This window comes from Peromyscus eremicus, chromosome 1 (assembly GCF_949786415.1).
Source record: "Peromyscus eremicus chromosome 1, PerEre_H2_v1, whole genome shotgun sequence".
NCBI classification, from domain to species: Eukaryota; Metazoa; Chordata; class Mammalia; order Rodentia; family Cricetidae; genus Peromyscus; species Peromyscus eremicus.
The window spans coordinates 438,074-465,054 of record NC_081416.1 but is presented as its reverse complement, the minus strand read 5'-3'; the positions used below and the strand labels follow the sequence as shown (position 1 = coordinate 465,054).

The 26,981-nt window shown below is 39.5% G+C and overlaps 1 protein-coding gene and 2 non-coding genes across 3 annotated transcripts in view; all 3 read right to left on the bottom strand.

Annotated features, from left to right (window-relative positions):
* Eif3a (eukaryotic translation initiation factor 3 subunit A) overlaps positions 1-26,719 on the bottom strand; it is a 32,042-nt gene extending 5,323 nt beyond the window's left edge. The window contains exons 1-19 of the mRNA XM_059255747.1: positions 26,512-26,719; positions 20,088-20,278; positions 19,805-19,941; positions 19,081-19,244; positions 16,684-16,887; positions 14,982-15,186; positions 13,154-13,325; positions 11,734-11,838; positions 11,274-11,372; positions 9,662-9,778; positions 9,270-9,455; positions 8,687-9,034; positions 8,080-8,184; positions 7,651-7,764; positions 6,853-6,975; positions 5,422-5,575; positions 3,668-3,852; positions 2,499-2,587; positions 330-1,024 (exon numbers count right to left, since the gene is read on the bottom strand). Of these exons, the coding sequence (XP_059111730.1) occupies positions 330-1,024; positions 2,499-2,587; positions 3,668-3,852; positions 5,422-5,575; positions 6,853-6,975; positions 7,651-7,764; positions 8,080-8,184; positions 8,687-9,034; positions 9,270-9,455; positions 9,662-9,778; positions 11,274-11,372; positions 11,734-11,838; positions 13,154-13,325; positions 14,982-15,186; positions 16,684-16,887; positions 19,081-19,244; positions 19,805-19,941; positions 20,088-20,278; positions 26,512-26,560 (3,442 nt within the window). The 5' untranslated portion in view covers positions 26,561-26,719. The remainder of the gene's footprint in view (positions 1-329; positions 1,025-2,498; positions 2,588-3,667; positions 3,853-5,421; positions 5,576-6,852; positions 6,976-7,650; positions 7,765-8,079; positions 8,185-8,686; positions 9,035-9,269; positions 9,456-9,661; positions 9,779-11,273; positions 11,373-11,733; positions 11,839-13,153; positions 13,326-14,981; positions 15,187-16,683; positions 16,888-19,080; positions 19,245-19,804; positions 19,942-20,087; positions 20,279-26,511) is intronic.
* Positions 10,078-10,209, bottom strand: LOC131903213 (small nucleolar RNA SNORA19). Its single transcript, XR_009377458.1, has one exon. It is a non-coding gene; the product is annotated as a small nucleolar RNA SNORA19 (small nucleolar RNA).
* On the bottom strand, positions 11,504-11,630 carry LOC131903215 (small nucleolar RNA SNORA19). The gene has a single exon (XR_009377460.1). It is a non-coding gene; the product is annotated as a small nucleolar RNA SNORA19 (small nucleolar RNA).
* Positions 26,720-26,981: the final 262 nt, after the last annotated feature.

Genomic DNA, 26,981 nt, shown 5'->3' with positions numbered 1-26,981 from the left:
TGAGACACTGAGTATGAGCCCATGGGTGGACAGTTGTGTGAACAAATATTTAGAAAGAATAATTTTCATTTAAAAGTCACTGCACAGGCAATCAAAGAAAAAGACTTATATTTTAAAAAATGAGAATATGGCTCTGTGTTCTCTCTCTGTTTCCTGCTCTGCTCTGCTCCCTCCCCCACCAGGCCTGGCTCCCCATCCCCTCTTTCTTTCTAATAAAGCTCTAAAAGTAAAAAGAGAGAATACAGTACAACTATCATTTAGCCCTACAATTTCATTTTTTACACACCAGATTCCATAAAGCACCTAATTTTCTAAATATTAAATTTTACCTGGCTTGACAAATGGTCTCCAAGGACCAGGTCTTGCATCATCACCACGTCTGGGAATCCTATCATCGTCCATATTTCTCCAAGGCCCCCGGTCATCATCTGCACCTCGCCTGGAAATCCTATCATCATCAGCACTCCTCCAAGGTCCTCGGTCATCATCCAACCCTCGCCTGGGACCCCGGTCATCATCCATGCCCCTCCTGGGACCCCTGTCATCATCAGCATTACGCCAGGATGACCGTTCATCATCAGCACCTCCTCGTCTCGGCCCCCGGTCCTCATCCATCATCCCTCGTCTAGGTCCTCTGTCCTCATCTGCTGTACGCCAGCTTCCTCTGTCATCATCTAGTCCCCGTCTGGGTGGTCTGTCATCATCCAGTCCTCGTCTGGGTGGTCTGTCATCATCTGTGTGACGCCAGCTTCCCCTATCATCATCACCAATTCGCCTGGGAGGCCTGTCGTCATCTGCATTACGCCAGGAAGGACGGTCATCATCTGTTCCTCTACGAGAAAATCTATCTTCATCGGGACCACGTCTAGGCCCTCTGTCATCATCCAGGCCACGCCTGGGGATTCGATCATCATCTGGTCTAAGAGAAGATTCTCTCTCTTCATCATCCCCCAGGCGCCTCAGCCGATCCTCATCTCTCCTGTGAGGCCTCTCATCATCCCGAGTTTCTCCTCGTCTCCACTCCCTAAGGAACAAGGTACAAGGTTTAAAAGCAAATTTTTCAGAAAGCATATGGATCCTTGATTTTACTCACTCCTTTAAAAATGTTTTGCAAATAAAAATTATACCAAATCCAGTACCTTAAATCAACACACATAGTAACAAGCAGACAACATTGTAAAAACAATTACCTGTACCTTCCCAAGAATACCTTGCCAAGTTCTGTATCTTTTACAATAAGCTTTCCTCTAAACTTAATTTCTGCAAAAATAAAGCACTATTTCTACCACTAGTAATTACCATACAAAATAATTCAAAAACTGAGCACGTAGCTTAGTGGTAGAGAGCTTGCTATACACTACAACCTTAGGTTCTATGCCCAATACTACAAAGATTAAAAAATATATTGCTGGGGGATGTCTTTCTGTATGCTGTGAATATATGTTGTTACCATTGGTTAATAAATAAGCTGCTTTGGCCTATGGCAAGGCAGCTTAGAGGCAGGCAGGAAATCCAAGGAGAGAGACAGGAAAAAGAAAGGTGGAGTCTGGGGAGACACCAGCCGGCTGCCCAAGGAGCAACATGCCATCAGACCAGTAAAGCCACGGAACACGTGGCAAAACATAGATTAACAGAAATGAGTTAATTTAAGATATAAGAACTAGCTAGCAAGAGGCCTGCCATAGGGCTGGAGAGATGGCTCAGAGGTTAAGAGCATCGACTGCTCTTCCAGAGGTCCTGAGTTCAATTCCCAGCACCCACATGGTGGCTCCCAACCATCTGTAATGAGATCTGGTGCCCTCTTCTGTATACATAATAAATAAATCTTTAAAAAAAAAAAAAGAGGCCTGCCATAGACCATACAGTTTGCAAATATTAAGCCTCTGGGTGATTATTTTATAAGTGGCTGCAAGATAGTGGGGCCGAGTGGGACAGGAGAAAACTCCAGCTACAATATATTTAAAAAACAAAAAAGCTCAACCTCTTTAGAAAAGTATTACAGACAGTTCTTTTTTTAAATGGGGGTTGGGAGAAGACAAGGTTTCTCTGTGTAGCCCTAGTTGTCCTGGAACTCACTCTGTAGACCAGGCCAGCCTTAAACTCAAGAGATTCACCTGCCTTGCCTCCCTAAAAGTGTATGCCACCACAACATGGCACATTTCATTCTTATTCTTTAAACTCAATGTTGTTGGGGTCTGATAGATTTATTTCAAGATTTGTATGCGTCAGTTGTCAGCAATACTGAAGGGAAAAAAGAAAAACTATTAAAAAAATTCTCATTCGCAGTAAAAAACCAGGTATGGTGGCACAAGCTTGTAAATCCAACACTTGGGAGGTAGCCGTAAGAGTGGGAGTTCAAGGTCATCTTAAAGCTACACAGGACCATGATCTCGTTCAAATAATAGATGGATATGCACACCATTCTACAATTCAAATCTGATTTTAAAACCCAGACACCAGGATCCAAGACAAGACACACTTCCCATAATTCCACTTACTTCTCTGGCGGGCCTCTCCTCCACTCAGAGTCAGCTTCTGGTCCTTTTCTCCATGTGCCTTCTGAATCTCTATCTCCCCACCGAGAATCCTGCACCCACAATGCAAAGAGGCATCATAGTAATAAAAAAGTTACGATCCAACTACTGGAGTTATCACTCAAGCATTTCATTATTTCATTAAACAACCTCAAAATAAGAGTCTTTGGTTGAAGGAGGATGCACAACTCTAACCTCATCACTCAGAGGCAGAGGCAATAGGATCAGAACTTTTTAAAAGGTAGCCTGGGTTATATAAGATCCTGTCCTTCTACAAAAATAAAAAAACTAGAGACTGGAAGAAGTCAGTGGTCAAGTATGTATACTGCTCTTCCAGAGGATTAGAGTTCAGTTCCCAGCAACATCAGATGCCTCACAATTTTACCTGTAACTCCAGTTCCAGTGAATTCAACAACTCTGTGGGCACCTTCACTCATGTACACATACCCACGTGCACATAATTAAAAATAATCATTTCAAAGAAATTGGAAAAAATCACTAACTACGCAGTAACTCAGAGTGGCTGAAGCACAAGCTGACTGCCGAAACTGGTGAAAAGGGCTCGCTAATTTAATTGCCTTTGGCTCTCAGTAATGAATACGAACCAAAGAAAGCTGAGATGGAAGAGTAGAGTTAAGGTTCACATATGCTATCATTATGAAAACTGAAAGAGGTCTGGAAGGAGATTATGATTGGAGAGACAGTAAAGGACATAGGGAGTGACATAGGGAGTAACTAAAACTGAACTATGATTAAGTGAATAACAGACCACCAATTAGAAGAATTCAACAGATGAGAGAAACAGGTCAGTTTTGTATACAAGCAATATCACCTAGGCACCTGATTTTATTACTGCACATTCTGAATGAGGTTGAGATGGACCTAATTATCTCTCCCAAGTGATGGAAACACTATGAATGTGAACAGATCTTCGTATCTTAAGCAGAGAATGTCAAGTAGTTAATCAGCCACAATATTACACAAGAAAATTCATTGGTGAATCTAAATGTAATACAGAATAAATACACAAGGGTTGGGAAGACAGCTCAGTAATAGGAGACTTGCCAGATTAAGAGTTCTGAATTCCCTTTCCAGCACTAAAGAGAAACCAAGAGAATAACTTCTGTACTCACTTTCCTAGAAAGTGGATCATCACCAAGTCTCCTCTCTTCCTCTCTGCGCCGTTCTCTTTCTTCAATTTCCAGCTCCCTCTGCCGTTTTTTCCTTTCTACTTCTTCCAGTTTCTTGACTCTCTCCTGATATTCTCTAAGTTCTTCCTCCCGTTTTGCTCTCTCAGCACGCTCTCTTTCTTCTCGCTCTATGAAATTTTATCAGGTTATTCCAATGTGCTTCCCACCCATACTTTCCTTACCACCATCAGGGCTGCTTTCCTGGTATGTAGAAGTATATCTTAAGAGTTTTTAAAGGTGGGCTGGAGAGATGGCTCAGACCGATCTTCCAGAGGACCTGGGTTCAATTCCCAGCACCCACATGGCAGCTCATAGCTGCCTGTAACTCCAATAACTGAAACCTTCACACAGACATACATACAGGCAAAAACACCAATGCACATAAAATAAAAATAAGTAAATAGTTTTAAAAGGCAAGAATACTAAAACAAGCCAAGCCAGGTGGTGGTGGTGCACGCCTTTAATCCCAGCACTCCGGAGGCAGAGGCAGGCGGATCTCTGTGAGTTCGAGACCAGCCTGGGCTACAGAGTGAGTTCCAGGAAAGGCTCCAAAGCTACACAGAGAAACCCTGTCTCAAAAAAAAATAAAAATAAAAACAAAAACAAGCCAGGTGGTAGTGGTCAATGACTTTAATCCCAGCACTCAGGAGGCAGAGGCAGGCGGATCTTTGTGAGTTTGAGACCAGCCTGGTCTACAGAGCGAGATCCAGGTAAGGCGCAAAGCCACACAGAGAAACCCTGTCTGGGGGGGGGGGGGGGGGACAAGGCCAGCAAGATGATGGCTCAGCAGGTAAAAAAACATTTACAAATAAACTAACTGTATGCATTTAATCCCCAGAACCTAGAAAAAAATTAAAGGAGAAAAACTGATTCCTCAAAGTTGGCCTCTGACCTCCACCTGTGTACCTGGCCCGTATACATCATACACACTCATTAATGAACAAAAATTTAAAGAAATCTAAAATAGTTGGCAATCAAAAAATAGCAGTTGAGACTCAAACGAACAAGTAGTCCACAATGATTTAGGATGACACTAAAAGCCAGTCACATAGAGTCATAGTTTTTATTCAGTTGACACAAATCTAGACATACTTGGGAATAAAGAGTATTGATCTAGAAACTGCCTCTATCAGACTGGCCCATGGGCATATCTGTGGGGATATTTTCTTGAATGCTAATTGCTGTGGGAGGGCCCACTGTGGACAATACCATCATCCCTGGGCAGGTGTACCTGGACTATATAAAAAAGGTAGCTGATCATGTCATAGGAGTGAACTAGGAAGCAACTCCCCTCCATGGTCTCTGATTCAGTTTGTCTCCAGGTTCCTACCTTGAGCCCCTTGGCAGAATCTCTCACTTCCCTCAATGTGGAGAATGATATGGAATCCAAATAAATCATCTCTTCATTCCCCAAGCTACTTTTGGTCAGTATTTTATTACAGCAACAGAAACCAAACTAGAAAAAATTCTTACTGTATCTCTCGGATTCCAGGTACAGTACCACATATGTAATAATCATTAATAACACAGGATACTAAAACACCAAGAGGGGAAAAGTATCAATTTTTAAGTATGTAGATATAGGTTGATAGAGGAAACAGCACTTACACATATAACGCATTGGGTTATCTCTATTGTCAAGAGACCAAATATACAGATTCTTTTGTTTTCTAAATAAAATTATCTAAATGGTTTACCTTTTAGCATCTGTTCTTCTGCCCTCCTCTGCTCCTCCTCTTCCTTTTCTCTGTAGTAAGTTATTTTACGTTCTTCTTTTCGTTGCCTTTTCCGTTCTTCTAGGCGATTATGCCTTTCTTCTGCTAACCGTTCTTCAAACTGTTTCAGTTTTTCCTGTGAATTGAACAGTTATATCCCCCAAAAGTCAATTTTGTTCAAAATATAAACCAGGAATACACTTTTACATTTTTAAGCTTACAAGATCTGAAAGCCATAGAAAGTGGCCACCAAATAAATACAAAAGCAGAATCTCTTAATGGGTAAATAAATTTCATCATTGTGCCAAGTTTTTAGAATACTGAGTAAGTAACACATGAATCTACATAGTGACATACATATACTGAATCTACACACTGGACTGGGAGCAGAGTACTTTGCCTGGCACACCTGCGGCCATAGGTTCAATTTCCAGTTCTATTCCCTACCTCAAAAAAAAAAAAAAACAAAACAAAACCTATTTACATTTTACTTATAAGAAAATGACTAAGACAACAACTTTGATTTAGTTCATTGCTGCTTTCTTTTTTTTTAAGACAGGGTCTCTGCATAATCATGGCTACCCTAGAATTCACTATGTAAACCAGGCTGGCCTAAACTCAGAGATCTGCCTGCCTCTGCCTCCCAGGTGCTAGGATTAAAACGTGTACACCACCATGCCCAGTCTTGATCTAGTTCACTCCTGAATCAAATAGTAAAAAAACACAACTTAAAAGCACACATGAATCTGGAGTTGCCTTGTGGTGTTCCTGAAATTCCACTCCTTCAGAGGTTCAGTGTCAAACCACACACAGCAAGACAAACAGGCCCCATCTCAAAAACCCACAATTCTAGCAAATGAGAAAAATCAACTTTCATCTTTGAAGCATTTCTTTTTTTTTTAAATGCCGAATGCCGTTTATTGAAGGAGGGAGGAGGTCTTAAATACAGGCTTACAGCACAATGGGAGAACCCCGGAGGGCAGAAGTTCGCTACCAATGTTTCACAATCTTGCATCTAAGCTGTTAACGCCCATTATGCAGGATACACAGACAAGGAACTTCTCTTAAAGATTCAGGAGGTTGAAACCCGGGAGGGAATTAGCATAGGGAGGATGACATCAAGGTCAAGGTCAGCAAGCAAGGGAACAGTTACCCAAAACGGGGGCCAGGGCCCTACAGGTCCCCCTTTTACTAATAAATGAGCTTCTGACTTAGGTTACAAGGGACGTCAGCATTTCTTGAGATGATTAAAATATCTCCCAACTCTTCCTACTGAAATATTGAATAATTATCCATTACACTTTAACTCAAGACAGATTCTGCCAATGTGTTAAGGGAGAATCCTCAGAAATAAAAGTAAAAATAAACCTCAAAGCTCACAAGTTAACTTTCCCTTACGCACAGGAATCTCACCTCATAGACAGACTGCCGGGCAGCTTTGAGCCGCATCACAAATAGATCTCTGTCTTCCAACATTCGTGACATTCGATTCTTATGTTCCAGAGCCTTTTCTCGTTCTAGCTGCATTGTAGTAATCTGAAAGTACATAACACAAGGGTAATCTCCACAACAATTGTTTTCCAAATTACTCCCAAAAGATTCTAACATTCTTTAAATCTGAGAAGTTGCTCCTTCCCCACTGTATCTTTTGACAACAGCATCCCAATTGATCCCCAAAATAAAAGGCAGGAACAAGAGGTAAATTAGTCCTAAGACATTAATGAGGGAGGTTTTGAGCAAAACTATTTGATTTTACTGGAAGTTAAGGCAGAATGTCAGACTTTCTTCTCAGTCCTATGAAAATACAGAAGCCTCCAGACTGTCCCAAGTATTACTTGATCTGTAGCATTTTCTACTTCTACTTAGTTTAAACCCTTATATTTGTAGAGAATTATCACAAAAATCCCAACTTACCCTATATAAAAAAGGAAGAACTGACAAAACAAGGCCTATAAATCTCCAGATAATAGATTCTGGGACTGCAGGTGCCAAAGCCCGCCCCCCCCCATGCCCTTTCTCTTATTTACATGCACACAAGGCTGTGACTTAGTTTCATATTAAATCTCTATTGTGAACACTTCTCTTTCCAAACTATTAGTAAGCAGCTGTTAAAGCACAATTTCTAGCAAAAGAATTTAAAAGCTGTTTCACTGCAGACTTAATAACTTAGCTTACAGCACATGATACCACAACAAAATGAAAAATGCTTACTCTTTCTTCTTCTTGTTGTTCCCACAGGTCCATGTCTTTAACCCTTTGTTCCTCATAAGCACTCTTTATCAAAGGAATTTCTTCCAAACGCTTAGCTCTTTCAAAATAGTCAATCTGAATAGTATGAAAACAAAAGCAGTTTTACAAAATAACTTTTTTTTGTTGTTTGTTTGTTTTGCTTTTTAATTTTAGAGACAGGGTTTCTCTATATAGCCCTGGCTGTCCTCAAATTCAGAGATCCACCTGCCTCTGCCTCCCAAGTGCAAGGATTAAGGTGTGTACCACCGCCACCACTACCCAGTCAAAATAACTCCATTTAACTCATGTGAAAAGATTAACAATCCCATTAGGCAGGTGGAACAGTTTGAGGCCAGATTGGAGACCTTTTATATAAAACTAAAGAAAAAAAAAATTCAACCTCTCATTTACCTTCTTTTCTTGATTCTTCAGGCGTTCCTGAAGTTCCTTCTTTTCTTTCTCCAGTTGTTCAACCTGTTTGGCCATGATAAAATCTGGATCCAGTTCCTCAAGGTCCTGATGGCAACACAAAGACAGAATGGTCATCACAAATATTTTAGTTTATATTTATTTGAGACAGGATTTCTCTTTGTAGTCTGGCTGGCCTTGAACTCAGAGATCTACCTGCCTGTCTCCCCTGAGTGCTGGAATCAAAGACGGTGTCATAACTCCTTTATAAAGATTATTTTTAACTATGGGGGAACAGTATATGTGCACCTAAGTACAGGTGTCTGAATGTCATAAGTGCTGAATCTAGCCAGAGCTAGAATAAGAGGTGGTTGTAAGCCACCTGATGTGGGTACTGGGAACTGAACTTGGGTCCTCTGGAAAAAGCAGTACAGCCATCTCTTCCAGGCCACAAATTAAAGACAAATACAATTTACAGTCACCTGAGGTCACTGTTTTCTAGAATCAAATCCTGCATTTCTTTAAATAGGTATTCAATCAGGAAATATCAAAATCAGCCAAATGGGAGCTCAAGAGTAAAGAAATTCCTGGTGGCTGATGTGCTACATACTTCAATGTCGATGTCTTTGAATGCTTTGGCACCCAGTTCCGTCTTCTTGATCTGCTCTAACCGCTCCCGAACAGTTTTCTTTTTGATTTGCTCATGTTCCTGAAGGATTCGTTCCTTCTCTCGCTCCTTTGCCTCCTGGCGCAGCCTCTCTTCTTCAGCCTTCCGTACTTTCTGGAGTTCCGCTTCCCTCTGCTCCAGTTCTTCTTTCTCACGCTGGATATTCAGACTCTCAAGTCGCTCTTTCCTTTCCTCAATTGTCTGTCGACGAGCCAGAATCCGCTGGTGCTCTTTTCGTGAATTTTTAAGATACGCAGTAACTGCCAACTGATGCTGTTCTTCTTTCTCTTGCTTTAAAACAAATCCATTTTAAAAGATTACAAATATACTCTAGTACTAGACAGCAGTAGTAAAAATATTACCCACTGAAAGGCAGTTCAAAGACTTTGTCTTGACAAAAGCATCTCAACTACCAGTGAACAGGAAATCATAGTCTCTTCCACAAATTTCATCTCAAACCCTATTTTGAAAGATATACAAGTCCCTCAAAACTTTCGTAGCTCAAATTCCCCCTCAAGACACATACCAGAATGTGAGCAGGCTTGATTACTTCAAGTGCTTTTGCAAGCACTGAGGACATGGCTGTGAGTTGATTTCTTATTTGTTCTGATGGCATGCTTTGCAGGTGAGGACCAATTGGGGCATCTTCTCTAGTTGCATAATTCAAGTCTGACCCAAAACTCAGAGTCCGAGAAGTGTGGTCAATACGAACCTTTGAAAATTAAATTATCAGTAACCAAGACTATATTTACAACTGCATTTGAGAAGGAAATAATCCAAAGTTAAAAGTAATGAGAATTTGCTCGATATTTTTTAAAAGGTTACCATTGTACCAAAAGCAGAGAAACTAAAGATTTGTGTCTTTCTAGTTGACAAAGACCTTCTAACCTACCATCAGTGCCCCCTTATAGCACATACCTGCAGGTCACAGTGCCTAGCTGCATCTACTATGGCCCGTTCCAGTTGGAAAGCATCAACAAAAGGAACCAGAGAAGTCAAACGAGAAAACTCAATGCTCTGATAAATCTGTGCCACCTGCACAAAAAAACACAGGGTTAATAACACCTACTATTTAGTCACACTTTTTACGTGCAATTTCTTGGCAGCTAGAGGAAGCAGAAATTATGCCCATTGTCCAGAAAGGGAAAAAAAACTGAAGTTCATACAATTCGGCATAGCAGTAGACTATCAGAACTGGAGTTTCAAGCACATGCTATGATCATATTATACATAACCATCTTCTGAATTCCTAGTTTCATAAATAAAAAACCTAAATGGCCACATATTTGTAGATAAAGGCCTGCTACTTACCTAATATAAATACTTCCAATTTTTTTTGTCTGAAGGAGACTGGCAGCATAACTATATACAGTTACTCTGCTAATTAACCTTCAAGTATTTGTATAGCACATAAGAAATAACACTGCTCACATATTCAAAAGAAAGCAGGTCAATGAAATGTGCAAACACATCATAATACTCCCTTACCAAATGAAAATAAAGTACAAAGCACTTATACCACTAATAAACTGCAACACTCAACCATAGTCATGACACTGAACTAACAAGACAAAAAGACACTAACAGCCAGTGTAAGCAAGAGGAAAGACTACCCAGTCATTACTGGTAAAATGCTCTATTAATATACTCTCAGGAGCTGCTAAAGCTTTAATTATATAAACTATGTGACTAATTCTATGTGCTACAGGAGTCTCGATCATATGCAAAGGTATATGCATGTTAAGTGTTTGATGCTATAACACTTTCTAATGGGAAAACCCTAATGGAGCTCCAATGGTACGGAAATTGGTGTGTTTGTTACTATATCTAAATGGAACTTTCAGACTATGAAAAAATCATGTAGGTAGATTTTTAAAGGAAAAGGGTAGCCCTATATTAGCAAGGAAAACTCAGGGCCAGGCATAATGATTTATGCCTTTAATCTCTGTACTTGGAAGGCAGAAGCAGGCCAATCTCTGTGAGTTCAAGGCCAGCCTGGTCTACATAGTGAGTTCCAGGATATCCAGAGCAAACAGTGAGACTCTATGGGGGTGGGGTGGAAGAGGTCAACAACAATCCAAAATCTAAGGAAAACTCATAGTATTTGACGAAGAAAGAGAAGTAGGAGAGGAAGAACAGTTGTTAGGTCATTGATTCTGTTTCAAAATTACAAATATAGAAATTGGGATGGCTTTTACTTAAGTAATTCTAATTTTTTTTCAGTTTTGTCATCAAAATAAAGAGTAAAGGGGCTATGGAGGGGAGGGAAGATTCTCAGAGTCGGCCAGTCTAGTTATCTGTAAGCTTCAGGTTCAGTGACAATCTCAAAATACAAGATAGAGAGTAGCAGATAACAGAGGAAAGACAGCTGATGTCCACCTCTGGTCTCTACATACTTGTGTGCATAAACAAAGCAAGTGTGTGCATATATATATTACATGTATCATACACACACAAATATTTGCAATAGTGATACAGAGTCAACAGTAGAAATCTCAATTTCTCCATAAGGCATTTGCTTGCATTTTACCTGTTGCAGAAGGCGGAGTATGGTATTGTTCTGTAGTTGTGGTACATATTGTTGCAATTCTGGTTCCTTTTCAGGTTGTTCTCTAACCCAATTTAATACCTATAAAATCAATTAAATTGAGAAAAAAATATATAGTTTATATGTAGCAGACAGTTTGCACTTTTAACTTCTTTATATACAAAACAGCATATAATATAAAGATACGAATTTCATCCAATGACACTAACAATACTTGTCTGAAGGTGACTGACAGCAGTGGCAGAAGTAGTCTTGCTGCTAATTTACCTCCAAAAGTTTGTTTAGCACATCAGAAATATCTTTTCTCTTGATGTGAAGAAAAGACAATAAAATGTGCACTTCTCAACACATAGGGGAACACTTCTTTAGACAAATATAATGCTCAACTGCAGTAATGCCAACCATGTGGTAAAGACCAAAAACCGCCCATGTCAAGTCTTACCTTTGTGACTCTCTCACAGAGTTTTAGTGGGTTGAATTCTACCTCCAGCCAGTTGTAAAGGTCTTTAACTTCCGGGACAACATATTGTAACACATTGAATCTGACCTATAGTATAAAAGGCAAAAAGTTTAACTGCTAAAGAAAAATTTCCAGCAGAAATTCTGGACTACAAACTAAAACTAGAAAATTATCTGATCTCAGTTCCCTATAAATTTACCAAATACAATCCAAACCATTACTATAATTACCCCATATTGTTTCTACCTATAATTAACAACCAAAAAAAACTTGAAAAGAGAATAAAAACCAAAAAGAGAGAGAGAGAGAGAGAGAGAGAAAGAGAAGAGAATCAACTAAAGGGTAACACAATATTTACAAAGACAACTACAATGAACACCACAAATTACATATCCAAAACCACAAAATAACCGAGCTTCCATTTTGGGGGTGGGGTGGGGGTGGAGAGGTGATTAGTTTTGAGACAGCGTTTCTTTGTGTACCCATGGCTATCCTGGAACTTGCTCTGTAGACTAGGCTGGCCTCAAACTCAGGATCTGTCTGTTTCTGCCTCCCAAGTGCTGGGTTTAAAGGAGTGTGCCACCACAGTCTGGCAACAAATTATTCTTTTTTTTTTTTTTTTAAAGATTGATTTATTTATTATGTGTACAGTGTTCTGCCTGCATGCCAGAAGAGGGCACCAGATCTCATTACAGATGGTTGTGAGCCACCATGTGGTTGCTGGGAATTGAACTCAGGACCTCTGGAAGAACAGCCAGTGCTCTTAACCTCTGAGCTATCTCTCCAGCCCCAACAAATTATTCTTATACAAAGTATCACAAAAATTACCAGGGTAGCTCTATTCTCGAGGCCAAATTTGGAAAACTCAGTGTCCATTAACAAAACGGTATCATGTTAAGAGCTCTGGTCACCTGTATCAAGTTCCACATACATACTCAGCCAATCATATTTAGATAATATTCAAGAAAAAAAATTACATCTGTCCTAAATGCTTTTTTTCTTATCACCCAAACATGGCATAACTATTGCACAACATGGCATAAATAAGTATTCTAGGAGATTATATTTCAACCTTACATGGGGTTATGCATTAGATTATATGCAAATACAACCACTACTCTATTTCAGACTACCAGTGGGTTTTGATGTCCACTGGGATCTGAACCAGTATCATGCAGACACTTTCAGGTATAATTGAAAGCTACCTAACTCATCACATACCCTGAACCACTGCTTTAATGAGTCTCCTCAAATGAACAAGATATCCATTTCATCAGTGGTTGGTTCCTTGCCCACATATCAGAAGCCTGACAATGATCTGAATTCCCAGTATTTAGTCATGAATTAAAACTTACCACAAAGTTTTCTCTCCAAAGCAATAAATGCTCAGACTTATACTAACCATATCATTAATAAGGCCGATTCGTGTGGGTGGGGCTTGAAGACCCAGCAGTGTTGCAAGGCGTCGCTGCTTCTCAACTATAATACCATCCATATCCAGAAGTCGAGCAATGTCAGTTCGCTCAGGAGTAATAGGTATGGAAAGAGTCGCCAAAAGGACTCTAGTGGACATTCTATGGTGAACAAAGTTTCATTTGTTAATATTATAAATGTGTTTCTCTTTAATTATCTATTGTATGCATCAACAAAATATATGTAGCACACCATGGACAGCTACATTCATACTAATTATTCTAGCATACCACAGTATTAGAAAACTGAACCTTGAGGAAATGAATCCTTGTAAACTCAATCTCATCAATACACTGAATGTGGCCCAACAGCAGTAAAGACAAATTTCCTTACCAAAATAATTAAAGGTAGCTTCAGAAACTAAGGAAATGGACTTTAAGTAAACACAATTATGACAGAGAATGGAAGGGGAGAGAGAACCTAACTTTTTACTTTCCTGAAACACAAGTCTGCACTTTAGAATGCTAAGTAGCATGGGTGCCCAGGAGTCTTCTTAACATACACAGGAGTAAATGACCTGCCGCTGCTAACCAATATTACAGCATTCATAGGAAGAACAGCATTAACTCCCTTAAGGAAAACCATTTGGTTGATTTCATATTCTTCTACAAAACTAAGAAAAACAGATACACATTTAAAAAGCCAGTTTACTAATATAAGGGCAAAAAAGGTGACATGTGAATTGCCTATTTTGTGTAAGACAATAGGTTCCATTCCTAGCTTGACCAAAGGAAGGAAGGAAGGAAGGAAGGAAGGAAGGAAGGAAGGAAGGAAGGAAGGAAGGAAGAAAAAACTGAAAAGAAATTAAGCTATATGTGATAGGGTTTGTTGTAGATTTTCCTTGATGGAAGAGGTCTTGCTATGTAGGTGAAGCTAGCCTAGTTTTGAACTTTTGACCCTCCCGCCTCAGTCCATGTGCTAAGAGGTATGTGCCACCTCCACCATTCAACCTATACTATGTTTTTCTTTTTAATAGCCTACAAGTTACACACACCCTTTATTTTTGAAATGTTTTCACGCCTATCTTCCAAATACTCTCCATTTTATGACTCACATGTCCATATTTTTTACCATACTACAAAAGAAATGGAAATTTTTATCTTTTCCCAGGCTAGTGACATAACGTGTAGTATTTTTGAAAACACAGCAGCAATCAATGATCCACAGCTCCTAGCCAGCCATGCAATCCTAAGAGTAAACAGACCCTCTTCCTCCCTAGTATACTACACTGTTAATAGTAGGTCAGTGTAATATATCCTTATTTAACACATTTTCTTTCAGCTTAACAGTAGATTTACCAGGATATAACCTAACACAAGTCAAGTGCTTTAACTAGTTACTGTTTTATAACCAAGAAAGAAGAAAAGAACTTGATGGAATTACCTAATTATCCAACTTGCTCTAAGATGATCTACCAATACATGGATAGAAGGTTCATATGTTAGTTAGCATTACCTCTATGAATACACAACTTTCTCAATTGGGTTTCTGGTGGCATTTTTTTCTGGGGTCAGGAAAGGTAGAAGATGACTCCGGAATACTCTCCAAGGAGCGCAATGTCTCAGAGACACTTGGTGGTCACAATTAGAGATTGCTCCTGATCCCTAGGGATAGCTGCTAAACACTCTACCAGCACTAGCAATACACCACAACAGTATTAGCCAATCTAAAATGTCCAGAAGCTAAGATTCCATGGTTTAGACCACACTACCACTTAGAAGTTTAATTTCATTACCATCTAACTATAACATTCTTACCTTTGCATCTCATCTTGTGTAAGATTCTTTCTCATTTCTCTAGACAGATGATAAAGACGATGAAGTGTAGATGCATGAAACAGAGCATTTCCAGATTTCCAAAACACTGTTGAGACTTTGTTATAGTAATTTGCCATCAACTGAGGCTTAGGTGGTTTTTTAGACAAGGAAAACAGCCCATGAATATCTTCCACAGCTTTGAAGGCTTCCTAAAAATGTACAAATTAATCACTTCATTAAAAACAATCAAATGACAAATCACTTTTATGAAATTAAAACATTATAAATAAAAATCGAAAATAAAATGCCTAACATGGTTTTTATTTCTGTCTGATCAATAGTTATAATTACGGCCGGGCGGTGGTGGCGCACGCCTTTAATCCCAGCACTTGGGAGGCAGAGGCAGGCGGATCTCTGTGAGTTCAAGGCCAGCCTGGGCTACCAAGTGAGTTCCAGGAAAGGCACAAAGCTACACAGAGAAACCCTGTCTCAAAAAACCAAAAAAAAAAAAAAAAAGTTATAATTACAAAAATGCTATTTTGAAATATTGTTTTGTCTTGTTGTTTTGTTTTTTAACATAGGGCTTCTCTCTCTCTGTGCAGCTTTGGCTATCCTAGAACATTTTTCCTAATATAATCATATTTGCTTATCCTCTACAAGTAGTAGTTTAACATAGGTGTCCCTATAAAAAAGGAAAAATACTATGTGCAAGGGAAGAAAATTAAATCCCATTTATACTTTTAACTTTTAGTTATAACACATTTCAACTAAAAACTACCTATTTTTCAGTTAATCCTCTATAATTTCAACTAGCTCTTTTATGTTAAATAAATTTAAAAGCCCTCAAGTTATAAAGCCCAAAAATGATGTGAATATATCCTACATAGGAGGGAAAGCGCCAGGAAGCTTTTCATCATCATCACTACTATCTCTAAAATGTTGTATACACCATGCATGGTGCTAAAGCAGCACTTCTCCAAACAAAGGAAAGGGTAAGTGTGTCATTTTTAACTTCTAATCATCAACAAATGCTCATAAAGTACAATAAAGTTACAATGTATTATCAGATTAAAACAAAATTATGAGGAAACTACTATTTAATAGTCTTTGTAGAAACTAGAGATGTAATCAGTGGTGTAGCCTACCATTTGAAAGGCTATGGGTTTAACCACCAGCACCAGTGGTTATGGTGGCGCTGAATCTGAGATAAGTGCATTCGCAAGTGGTGTTGGAGATTTAACTCATTAAAGTGCTGGCCTACCAAGTCAAGACAAGGCTGTGGGTTCAGTACCTAGTCCAGAAGAGCACGCACATACACAAACAGGTACTAATTCCTGGCACCAAAACCAAATAAAATGAGGGAAGGAAACAGCAACAGCAGCAACAACAAAAACATCTCCATCTTTTAATATTTTTCTCCATAGTTCTTTCATCAATCAGATTACCCAACTCAGAATGGTACCAATCATAGAACCACATTTTGTGCAGCAGTCATGATGTAGAGTTTTTTTATTTTTGTTTTTGCATAGATTACATGATTTGGCCCAGATTTTGCAAGCAATTAAAAACTTAATTATGAACTTCCTGTCTAGAACTCTTCCTGCTGTCAGACAACCTTAAATTCTCACATTACCTACTGAAATTAACCAATAATACAATACTAAAGGTAGAGAGAGAGAATGGTACAAAGCTAATAGTTAACTTGCCTGCCATAGTTCCATGCTGATAGCACTGTCCAACTGAACAAGTCTGGTTTCCAAATGCATGGACTGGCTCTCTGGATTGTTAAGATTGATTGCTGTGCTTTGGTTATGGTGGCGCTGAATCTGAGATAAGTGCATTCGCAAGTTGTCACAGAGCTTGCGGAACTCAGCCTTTCGAGTATACTGGAGGCAGAATTTGAAAGCTGTAAGCATAATTGTCAAACAAGAATTAGATATTTTCTGCCAACTTAAATATCTGAGTTTTATATGCCACATATTAAGATCAACTTTAACAAGATTCACTAAGCTCACCATTACTCTATGTAACAGTCAGTCTTAACTCCCTCCACGAAACTATGCCACCACTCTAAATCCTGAGCAAAATAAAAGACATGGTCATAAGTCCTGGCCCAAAATATGGTTCTAGAAATTTACAAATAGGAAATGAATAGAATTTAAATTAAAGAAAAGACTCGGGAGCTAGAGAGATATGGCTCAATATCTGGCTACTCCAGAACTCAAGTTAGATTCTCTAAACCCACATGGCAGCTCAGGGTCATCTGTAACTACAGTTCTAGGGAATCCCGTGCCCTCTTCTGGCCTCTGTAGGCACCAGGCATGCACATGGCATACAGACATACAGACATACATACAGTCAAAACACCCATACACAAAAAATAATAAATTAATTCAAAGTAAGAGTCACCTTCAAAGACCTGAAAGAACAAAAATTGCTAAGTTGAAATACAATGAACTTACGTATCTAATATACATAAAATGCAACATGCTTTTGTACTAATGAAAACTATGTAATGAGGATTTACCTAACCTAATTTCAAATACAGAAACAGGAGAACATATGAACTACTTGCTCAATCATTAAAATACACATCTATGTAATATCAGAATACTTTTGTAGACATCTTTGCTCTTACAAACTGTATTTTGCTGAGTGATGGTGGCACATGCCTTTGATCCCAGCACTCAAAAGGCAAACGCAGGCAAGATTTCTGAGTTCAAGGCCAGCCTGGTCTACTGAGCAAATTCTAGAACAATCAGGTTACACAGAGAAACCCAGTCTCAAAATAATAAATAAACAAACAGTATTTCTATTTCAACAGACCTAAAACAAGTAATATGATTTAACCTCAACTCAGTATTTTTTTACCAAATCAGCAAAAAGCCCAAGTTTGCTTGTGAGACATGAATATTTACATATGCTATACATGCAAATAAACACAGGTTTGAATATTCCTACTGAAACAGTTACAGTTGAAAGTTACCAACACATAAAGAATTTCTGAGCCAGGTGTGGTAGATGGGTGCCTGTAATCCTTAGAACCCCGACCTAGCCTGGACTAAACTGAAAACAAGACAGACAGACACAGAAATAAACTAAGGAGGTAATCATCCCTTAAGACTGGAAATGTAAACTTTTAAATATAAAAATTGGGGGGATGTCAAGTAGTCCTTCAGTTACAAGGCTTCATGCACTGCAGCAAAAAAAAAAAAAAAAAAATGCTGTCAGTCTAGTCCTTTTAGAGTGTGTGCTCAGAGATAACCAAGTACAAAATGATCTGTGACATCAATACTAAGCAATAATGCTTAAGAATGAGAAACATGGGGGGCTGGAGAGATAGCTCAGTGGTTAAGAGCAGTGACTGCTCTTCCAGAGGTCATGAGTTCAATTCCCAGCAACCACATGGTGGCTCACAACCATCTGTAATGAGATCTGGTGCCCTCTTCTGGCCTGCAGTCATACATGCTGTATACATAATAAATAAATAAATCTTAAAAAAAAAAAAAATGAGAAACATAGTGGGCATAGTGGTATGTGCTTTTAATGCCAGAATTCAAGAAGCAGGACCAGGCAGGAGCAGGCAGACCTGAGTTCAAGGCCACCGTGGTCTACAAAATGAATTCCAGGATAGCCAAGACTACAGAGAAACTGTCCCAAGGGGGGGAAAAAAGCATAAAAACTCGTGTATAAGGCTATCTAAGTAGAAAGTAGGGGTAAGAGATTTCTTTTGGCGGGGGGCGGCGGGGGGGGGGGGGGGGGGGGGGGAGATAGGGCCAACACAGAGAAGTCAGGGACTCGGCAGTAGGAAGAGGGTGATGATCAAGAATGAAGTATAGCATATGAAAATATACCATAACAAAGCCTATTACTCTGTGTGCTTAACTTTAAAAAAGCAGGAAAGGCTTCAAAAGTCAGTAGAACAATCTATATGGAAATATATTAACCTGTAAGGTAAAGCTTTTTTTAGCTATTTATGTAATAAAGGTCAATCTCATTTCATTAAGGATAAAACTAGTTGTTTTTAAAAACTATAGAGAATAGGAAGTTAATCTACAAAAATCTATTCTAAAATTAACATTTCACAATGTCATTTTACCTTGCTGGGCGATATCATGGTAAAGGCGCTCTACTCTAGAATTGTTTCGCAGAAGGTCCAAACACTGCCTGTATGATTCCCACAGGAACTTGACCCAGGGAGTCAGTAGCAATCTGTCAGTACGATCCTGAGTGTCTTCCCCACTTACTGCACTTAAGAGAACACTACAAAGAAAAACGCATTGAAAACTATTTTAGATTCTTATTTTATTGTGACCTGAAAGGCCAAACCAACAATGACAAATACAGAAATGCTTCCCACAACCTCATATATATATTGTCAAGCTGTACCTTACCATCTGTATCTGAATTCTCAGTCCGTATTACAACTGTTTAAATTTTAGTGCATGTTCTATCCTAAGGTGTAAATTTTAAATATTGCTTACATGGTTGAAGTATACATTTTAAACTTCAAAGATAAACAGTTTTTTTCTGATAACCACCTACCTTCAAGTGGTGGTGGTGGGGAGTGATAGTGGCCCATGTAAAGAAAAACACTGTGCTGGACGGTGGTGGCGAACACCTTTAATCCCAGCACTTGGGAGGCAGAGGCAGTCAAATCTCTGTGAGTTTGAGGCCAGCCTGGTCTACAGAGTACATTTACATTCCTCCTCTACACAGAAAAAACCCCTGTTTTGAAATACCAAAAAATAATTTTTTTTTAAAAAAAAAAAAGGAAAACATTTTGCTATCAAAATATTTACTAAGGGATTAAGCTCACATACCTCTCAGGAGTCTGAATATTATCCAGATCTTCTATATCCAACACCATTTGTTGGGACTCTTCTTTAGCAGCTTCTGTTTTTTCCTCTGCTAATTTCAAGTATGCCCTAACAACATCTTCTAAAGATTTAATGTTTACCTACAGGAAGAAAAATGAATTTATTTTTCTCCAATGAACTAAAAGAATGTTTAAAAAGCAAATCAAGATATAAATTTTAATTCGAAAGGTAAATTCCTCTAAAAGGTACTAAAAGCACTTTAAAAACACAAAAACGAGCTCAGTACCTGCTGACAAATGTTCTTATATTGATATAAACCTTCCTTAGCCAAATGGCTCTTACGAAGATCCACACACAGTTCCAAGTATTTCAACATAATTGGCTCGTGTATCTTTTGCCATGTTCGGTGTTTCTTACTTTTCATAACATCATAAAGAACATCCAGGGCAGGTTGCTTTTTGCCAACCTCAAGAAATTCTGGAAAAAAATTGAAAATTGAATTAGCTGTACATACTATATAAAAATCCAAATGACAGAACAAGGAAATGACTCAATAGGTAAAGGCCTTTGCTGCCAACCCTGACCCTCTTAGAGTTTTATCTTCAGAACCTAGATAGGAGAACCCACTCTTGAAAATTGTTCTCTGGGGGCTGGAGAGATGGCTCAGAAGTTAAGAGCACTGCTTGTTCTTCCAAAGGTCCTGAGTTCAATTCCCAGCAACCACATGGTGGCTCACAACCATCTGTAATGAAATCTGGTGCCCTCTTCTGGCTTGCAGGGATACATGCATGCAGAACACTGTATACATAAAATAAATAAATAAATCTTTAAAAAAAGAAAAAGAAAATTGTTCTCTGACCTCCACATGCACACCAAAGAATGTGCAGGTCCCCTTAGCTTGAACAAATAAATAAATGTAAAAGAAAAACTTTTTAAAATCTAAATCTTGCCTCTTTACTGATTTAATTTTCTAACTCATTCCCAACTTTTTTTTAACATGTTTGGCTTCTAATAGCAATCTCATAATCATCCAACACAGACAGACACACAGACAGACACAGACACACACCCTTTTCTTTTGAAGGAAAGGGTCAAGACAGGGTCTCTCTATGTAGCCCATCTCAAAAAATAAACCTTAAAAAAGAAAAATGAGCTGCTGGACTTAGTGGCACACGCCTTCAATCCCAGAACTCAAAAGGTCTCTGATCTGATTCCAGCACAGCCAGGGCTATACAGAGAAACCTTGTCTCAAAAAACAAACAAAAAAACAAAAACAAAAAAACTCTAAAAGAAACTTCTAAAACAATTATCAAGAGAAACACCAACTAGGATTCAATGGTCTAAATATATATGTCCTCCCCAAACTTCAGATTGATACGTACTCACTAATGGAATGCTCTTTTAAGAGTTGAGTCTTTAAAGAGGTGACTGGATCAAAGGGTTCCACCCTCTAAATGCAACATGTAGCTTTTATAGATAGCTTCCTTTTTGTTCTCTCTTTAATCAGGCAAGGGACACATTAATCTCCCCCTGAGAGATACTGAACCTGCTAGCTTATTTATCATGAACTTTTCAGCCACCAGAAATGAGAGAAATAAATTCTTGGTATTGATTGGTAAAGTACCCAGAATGTGTTATCTCATTACAACAGCACCAATAGATTAAAATAAAGAACATTCTACAAAACATAGGTGTACTTCTCAAATCTGTGATTTAAAAAAAAAAAAAAAAAGAAAGAAAAAATCAGCAAAGTCTGAGACACTGACAACCAAGACATGACAACTAAATGTATGTGGATAGGATCCCAGGGCAAAAGGACAATAGTCAAAGTAGGATAACTGGAACACAGTAAAAACTTCACTTAATAATTCAATTGCTAGGCAGGGGTGCTGGTGCGTGGCTTTGATTCCAGCACCTGGAAGGCAGAGGCAGGCAGATCTGTGAGTTGGAGGCTGGCCTGGTCTACTTAGTGAGTTCCAGAGCTACAAAGTAAGATCTTACATCTAAAACAAAACAAAAATAACTTCAGTTATTGGCTCATTAGTTATGAGTGATATACCATATTGTTTTAAGATGTTCATTAATGAGGACAACTGGGTATGGTGAAAAATCTGTATTATCTTTGAATGATTCTGTGAAACTGAGAACTGTTTTATAAATTTAAATTAAGGTTAGTTTTAAAAATACAGACTATAGAGCAAAGTAACTTGACTTTGAGCTTGAAGGCATTGTGTGTAGTAACATTTCCAAATCTAGTTGCTATCTTAAATTTATGTATGCAGCACCTTTAAAAATTCAGTCAACAGAAGTGGCTCTAGATTAAAAATGTGTATTTTTTGTCCTTCCCCCTCCCCGCTTCACACAAATAGTAGAAAATATTTAATCTAGTCAACTGGTTAAATTCATTTTTAAATTTAGTAATTTTAAGCCAGCAGTGGTGGCTTATACCAGTGATCCCAGCACTTGGGAGGCTGCTGCAAAAAACCAAAAAGATAAAATCAGAAAATGCAAATTTCACACACAAACACAAAAAGCTTCCACTTGCACATTTAAAACATAATTTGAAGGAGTTAAAATATTGTTTTTAGTACATCTCCATTTTTTTTTTAAAAGTGTTTATTTTCCTCCTAAAGAATAGTCTTGGGGCCAGGGGTGGTGGCCCATACTTTAATCCCAGCAGGGAGGCTGAGGCAGGTGGACTTCTCTGAGTTTGAGGCCAGCCTGGTCTACACAGTAAAACCCTGTCTCCACCACCCCCTAAAGAAACAAAAAATAATCTTAAGCAAACAATTTTTTTTTCCTGAATTTGGGATGTTCTGCCTTAAAGTAAGATTGTTAAAAGCCCTGGGTTCAATTCTCAGTACCAGTTTTTTTTTTTTCCAATGGACAGCACTGACGATGGAGAGGAGGTGGTCAGTGCTTTAGAACACTTGTTGCTCTTTCAGAGCACCCCAAGTTCTGTCCCCAGGATCCATATGGTAGCTCCAAAGTATCTGTAACTCCGGTTCCAGGGGATCAGATAGCCTGTCTTCTGAACTCCATGGACAGACACCAGACACATAAGTGCACACTAACTAATGCACTCAGAAGGCCATAAAAGCTCCTTATTTGGGAGCTTACTAGAGCTACAGGTTTAATGACTAAGGTTTCAGGAATGGTGCTTCCCAGTTCTTCCAGTGAAACAATACTGCTCCAGCTCTCCAACATATTAAGTTTTAGACCTGGACATATCACAACATTATCAAAAATTAAGCATCTTTACAAAATATTCTGAGTGCTCTTATTTATCAGCAATTTTTCCCTCCAGTGTTGGAGCCCAAATCTAGGGTCTCACCTCTGGTATGCCAGGCAAAAGACACAACCCTAGCCCCACCCCTTACAGTATCAAACAGTATTCACATACAAACAAATATAAACTCAACATTATGTGGGAAAGACCATCTTCATTTCAGCCACACTGCTACCCCAAAATCTTATCAAATGAAACAAGGAAGTACAGCTAGATACTATATTGGAACCAGAAAGTCTGTTTTAAGTACTAGCCTCTTCCTGAAGTGTACCTAAGGTTGTTTTCCATGTTTCTTTAGGTGTTTTTCAAAGCAATTTAACCAAAAGTCCCTATGAGTAAAAACACTTATTAGTAAATGAATTTATGAATTTAGCCATAACAGAAGGACTGGAGAAATGGCTTAGCAGTTTACAACACTGGTTACTCTTCAAGGACCTCTGTTCTACTCCCAGCACCTCTCACATTATCTATAACTTCAGCTCCAGGGCGATCCAACACTTCCTGACACCCTCTTCTGACTTCCAATAGGGCACTACTTGCAAGCAAAACACACATACATACGAAATAAAAAGAAAATTGTAAAAGCAACACTACAATGACATATTATACCCATATACCCAACCCTCAATTTCACACTAAGTATTTAAATTTTCAAACTATTATTTAAAGTTTACAATATAAAATACAAATCAAGTTAAAGTTAAGGACTGAACTCATAATAAAATAAAATACAAAACACTGGAAATGTAAAAATAATCCACTTTCCCAATGTATTTTTTTAATGGAACTGAGCTTTCTTTACTTTTTAAAGATAAATATAAAACCCCACTAAAGATAAATATAAATATAAAACCCCACTAAATATAAATATAAAACCCCACTAAAAAATAAAACCCCAGCACTCAGTAGGTAGATTCGGAACAGCCAGGTCTACATAAGAGACCCTGGCTCAAAACACACAAAATTATGGGATAGACACCCTCACTGCCCCCCCCACAAAAAGAAATAAGAAAAATAAGGGGGGGACACACGAATGTTTTTAAACAAAAAACTGAAATTGGAACAAACGCTTCACGATTATCCATGGTTGAGTTGTCCTTACTCTAACTTATAAACATAATTTAGTTCCTTGAAATTACCTAGTTAATGGGATAGGAAGGCTTTTGAGGCTAGAAGGAATTATTTCAACATTTAAATAATTCCAAGATTAAGAATCTAAAAACTGAAATCCAGACTTGTATGTACTACTAGAATAAGTGTAGAATTACTAGCATTCTATGCCTATCTTTAGGACATGATTGAAACTGTGTCTACCAATAAAGAAAAGGTTCATATCAATCCTTCATTTTTCCCTAATCCGTGCAAGTATCTAAGCTATAATGTTACTAGTCAGTTGTGGGGTTTCAATAACAACTTTATCTCTTAAGGCAGGAGTTGTAGGGTGCGAGTGTAAAGTGAAAGGCTTTGACATTTTTCCCTCAAAATTACCACTTAAGGTGACTTGAAGGGATTTATTTAATTTTATTAAAATAATTCAGTAGACTAGGTCTAAATATCCATGGGGTTACAGATGCTACAGATAAAACATGTAGGTAAGCAAGATTTCTGAGTTGTGAAAAGTCCTTTTATCATTCTACTTAACGTTTTCTATAAACGGTGTTATGTGTGAAAGACAATCTGCTTATGTCAAGTCCCTTGGAAGCTAAGGGACTACTTCAGACACTGTAAGGGGCTGCAGCAAGAAATCAATACAGCAGATCCACATTACCCAGACAGTACTTTACTGATACTGTCCTCAACTTGCTCATCATTAATCAAGTCTACTTCAACTGAGAAACAGTAAAAAGAAATTTAGAACACATTATGTAACCTTCCTGCTTTAAAAGTTATTGAACTAGTAAGTTCACATGAAAATTCCAAACAGGAGAAAAACAAGGTCAGCATATTACTATGGATGTATGTAGGCCAAAGACTGTAGTGCTTTAAGTAGACTACTATGGGAAGAAATGCCCACTGGTGAATGTTACAAATAAAATACAATAGCTATACCTAGTAAGTCCACCCAAATTCCATTTCCTACAGCACAATGTAATTCTAAGTTTCAAAACATCCAAAGTCCTAACTTAGCTACAGTTCTGATTTCAATAATAAATTAGTGTTAGTAGCATTGGGTTAGTTATCAGCAACTTGCAGTTTTTGTTAAGTTCTACTACAATTCAAAGGTGCAATTCCCTAACCACAAAAAAATACATTTCACAAGTATGTAACCAAAACATTTTTGTTCCTGACAGATTATCAGCAATATTCCTTTATAGTACTGACTCAAATGGCCTTTTCACAAAATGAGATCTCCACTTTTAACAACCTTGCCAAACATAAATCCTCAACATACATGGTTTATCTGTTTGGACTAGGAGAGTTAAAAGGGGGACAGCTAAGAATTAGGATTTTTTAAGACAGTTCTTAAAGATGAGAGATGTGCACACGACTTTTCCACCACACAATGTCAAACTGAAGCGATGAGAACAAGTCTTTCCTGCAAGCCCAGGGCTTAAGCACACATATGGAAATAGAAATAGCAGTCGATGGCGCTTCGGAAAGAAGAAAAAGAAAAAAGAAAAAAGAAACATAAAAACAAACAAACAAAAAACCTGAAATGGATATCAAGGGACCTTGGTTTTAGTTTCCTGACACTCCCAAGTGACCTTGGGGAAACAATTTTTCTAGAAGCTTGTCTGGGGAGAACCATTTTTAAATCCCTAAAGAATATTAACTTTTCGTGATTCAGAATAGGCTTTCGAACTGACCCTAATCAATAAGGGGGGTGGGGGAGCCACAGGAAACAAGTTAATGGATCAGAGGCCTGAAGTGCAAGCTAGCGACTCTGTAAGGGAAGTGAACCATGACCCAGCAGGCCTCTGCGTGGGACCTGGGGCCAGACGTGCCCGAGAGGTGGGGTGGAGATACACTAGTCAGGTTCTCGGCCGGGCGGGAGGTGGAGCCGAGGTTCTTGCGTGCATTGTCCCCGGGAGGGAGCCATGTTTCCTCCTCCCCGGCACTCCCAGATGGCGGTAGGGAGCGCGGGGCTTCCCAAGCAGCCCGCGGGTCTGAAAAGCCGGCGGGGGGCCGATCGAGGGCAAGGATCGCAGGCCCGGAGAGACCTGACCCTCCGGCCGCGGTCTCGCGACGCAAGCATCAGGCAGCAGCTAGGGAAGACAGGCCGGGGGCGACGGTTCCTGATCCGCGCTTTCCGCCGCGGCCCGCTTGAGTGCGGAGGCCGGGCGGAGACACGGCCGCGGTGGCGGCGACCGAGATCACTGGCCTCCCCTGCCCGGGCTGCGGGCCGCGGGCAACAGGCCGGGCCCTCGACCTCCCAAGCCTCGGGTCGGCACTGTGCGGCGTGACCTGCTGCCGTACTCACCGTTGGCGCGCTTGAGGGCATTTTCCGGCCTCTGGAAATAGGCCGGCATCCTGGCGGTAGGCTCAGCTCACCCGGCGTCAGCGAACTCCCTAGTGGCCCGGACCGGGAGAGGAGGCAGAGGGGCACTAGCGCGAGCTTCCACGCGCTTCACCAGCAGTCGCCCGCGCCCAGCCGGCCAGAGACGGAAAGGAAGGAGCCACGTGATTCCCTTGCGGCCGCACCGCCGCCGCCCGAGCCCCGGATGTAGGGGGCGGGCCTCTGCGCATGCTCAGACTTTCTCCGCGCGCAGGCGCGCTGTTGTCTCGAGCGCGGGCTGACGTGGCGGCGGGTACCTTGTGGCGCGAACTGTTGTGTACCTCTTTGGGGCGCGGGAGGGGACCTTAGAGACAGTTTCCCCGGGACGGCGGTGCTCCAACGAACATGGGGTGGGAAAGGGGAATTTGCGGTCACATCTGCGACGAGAAAAGGCC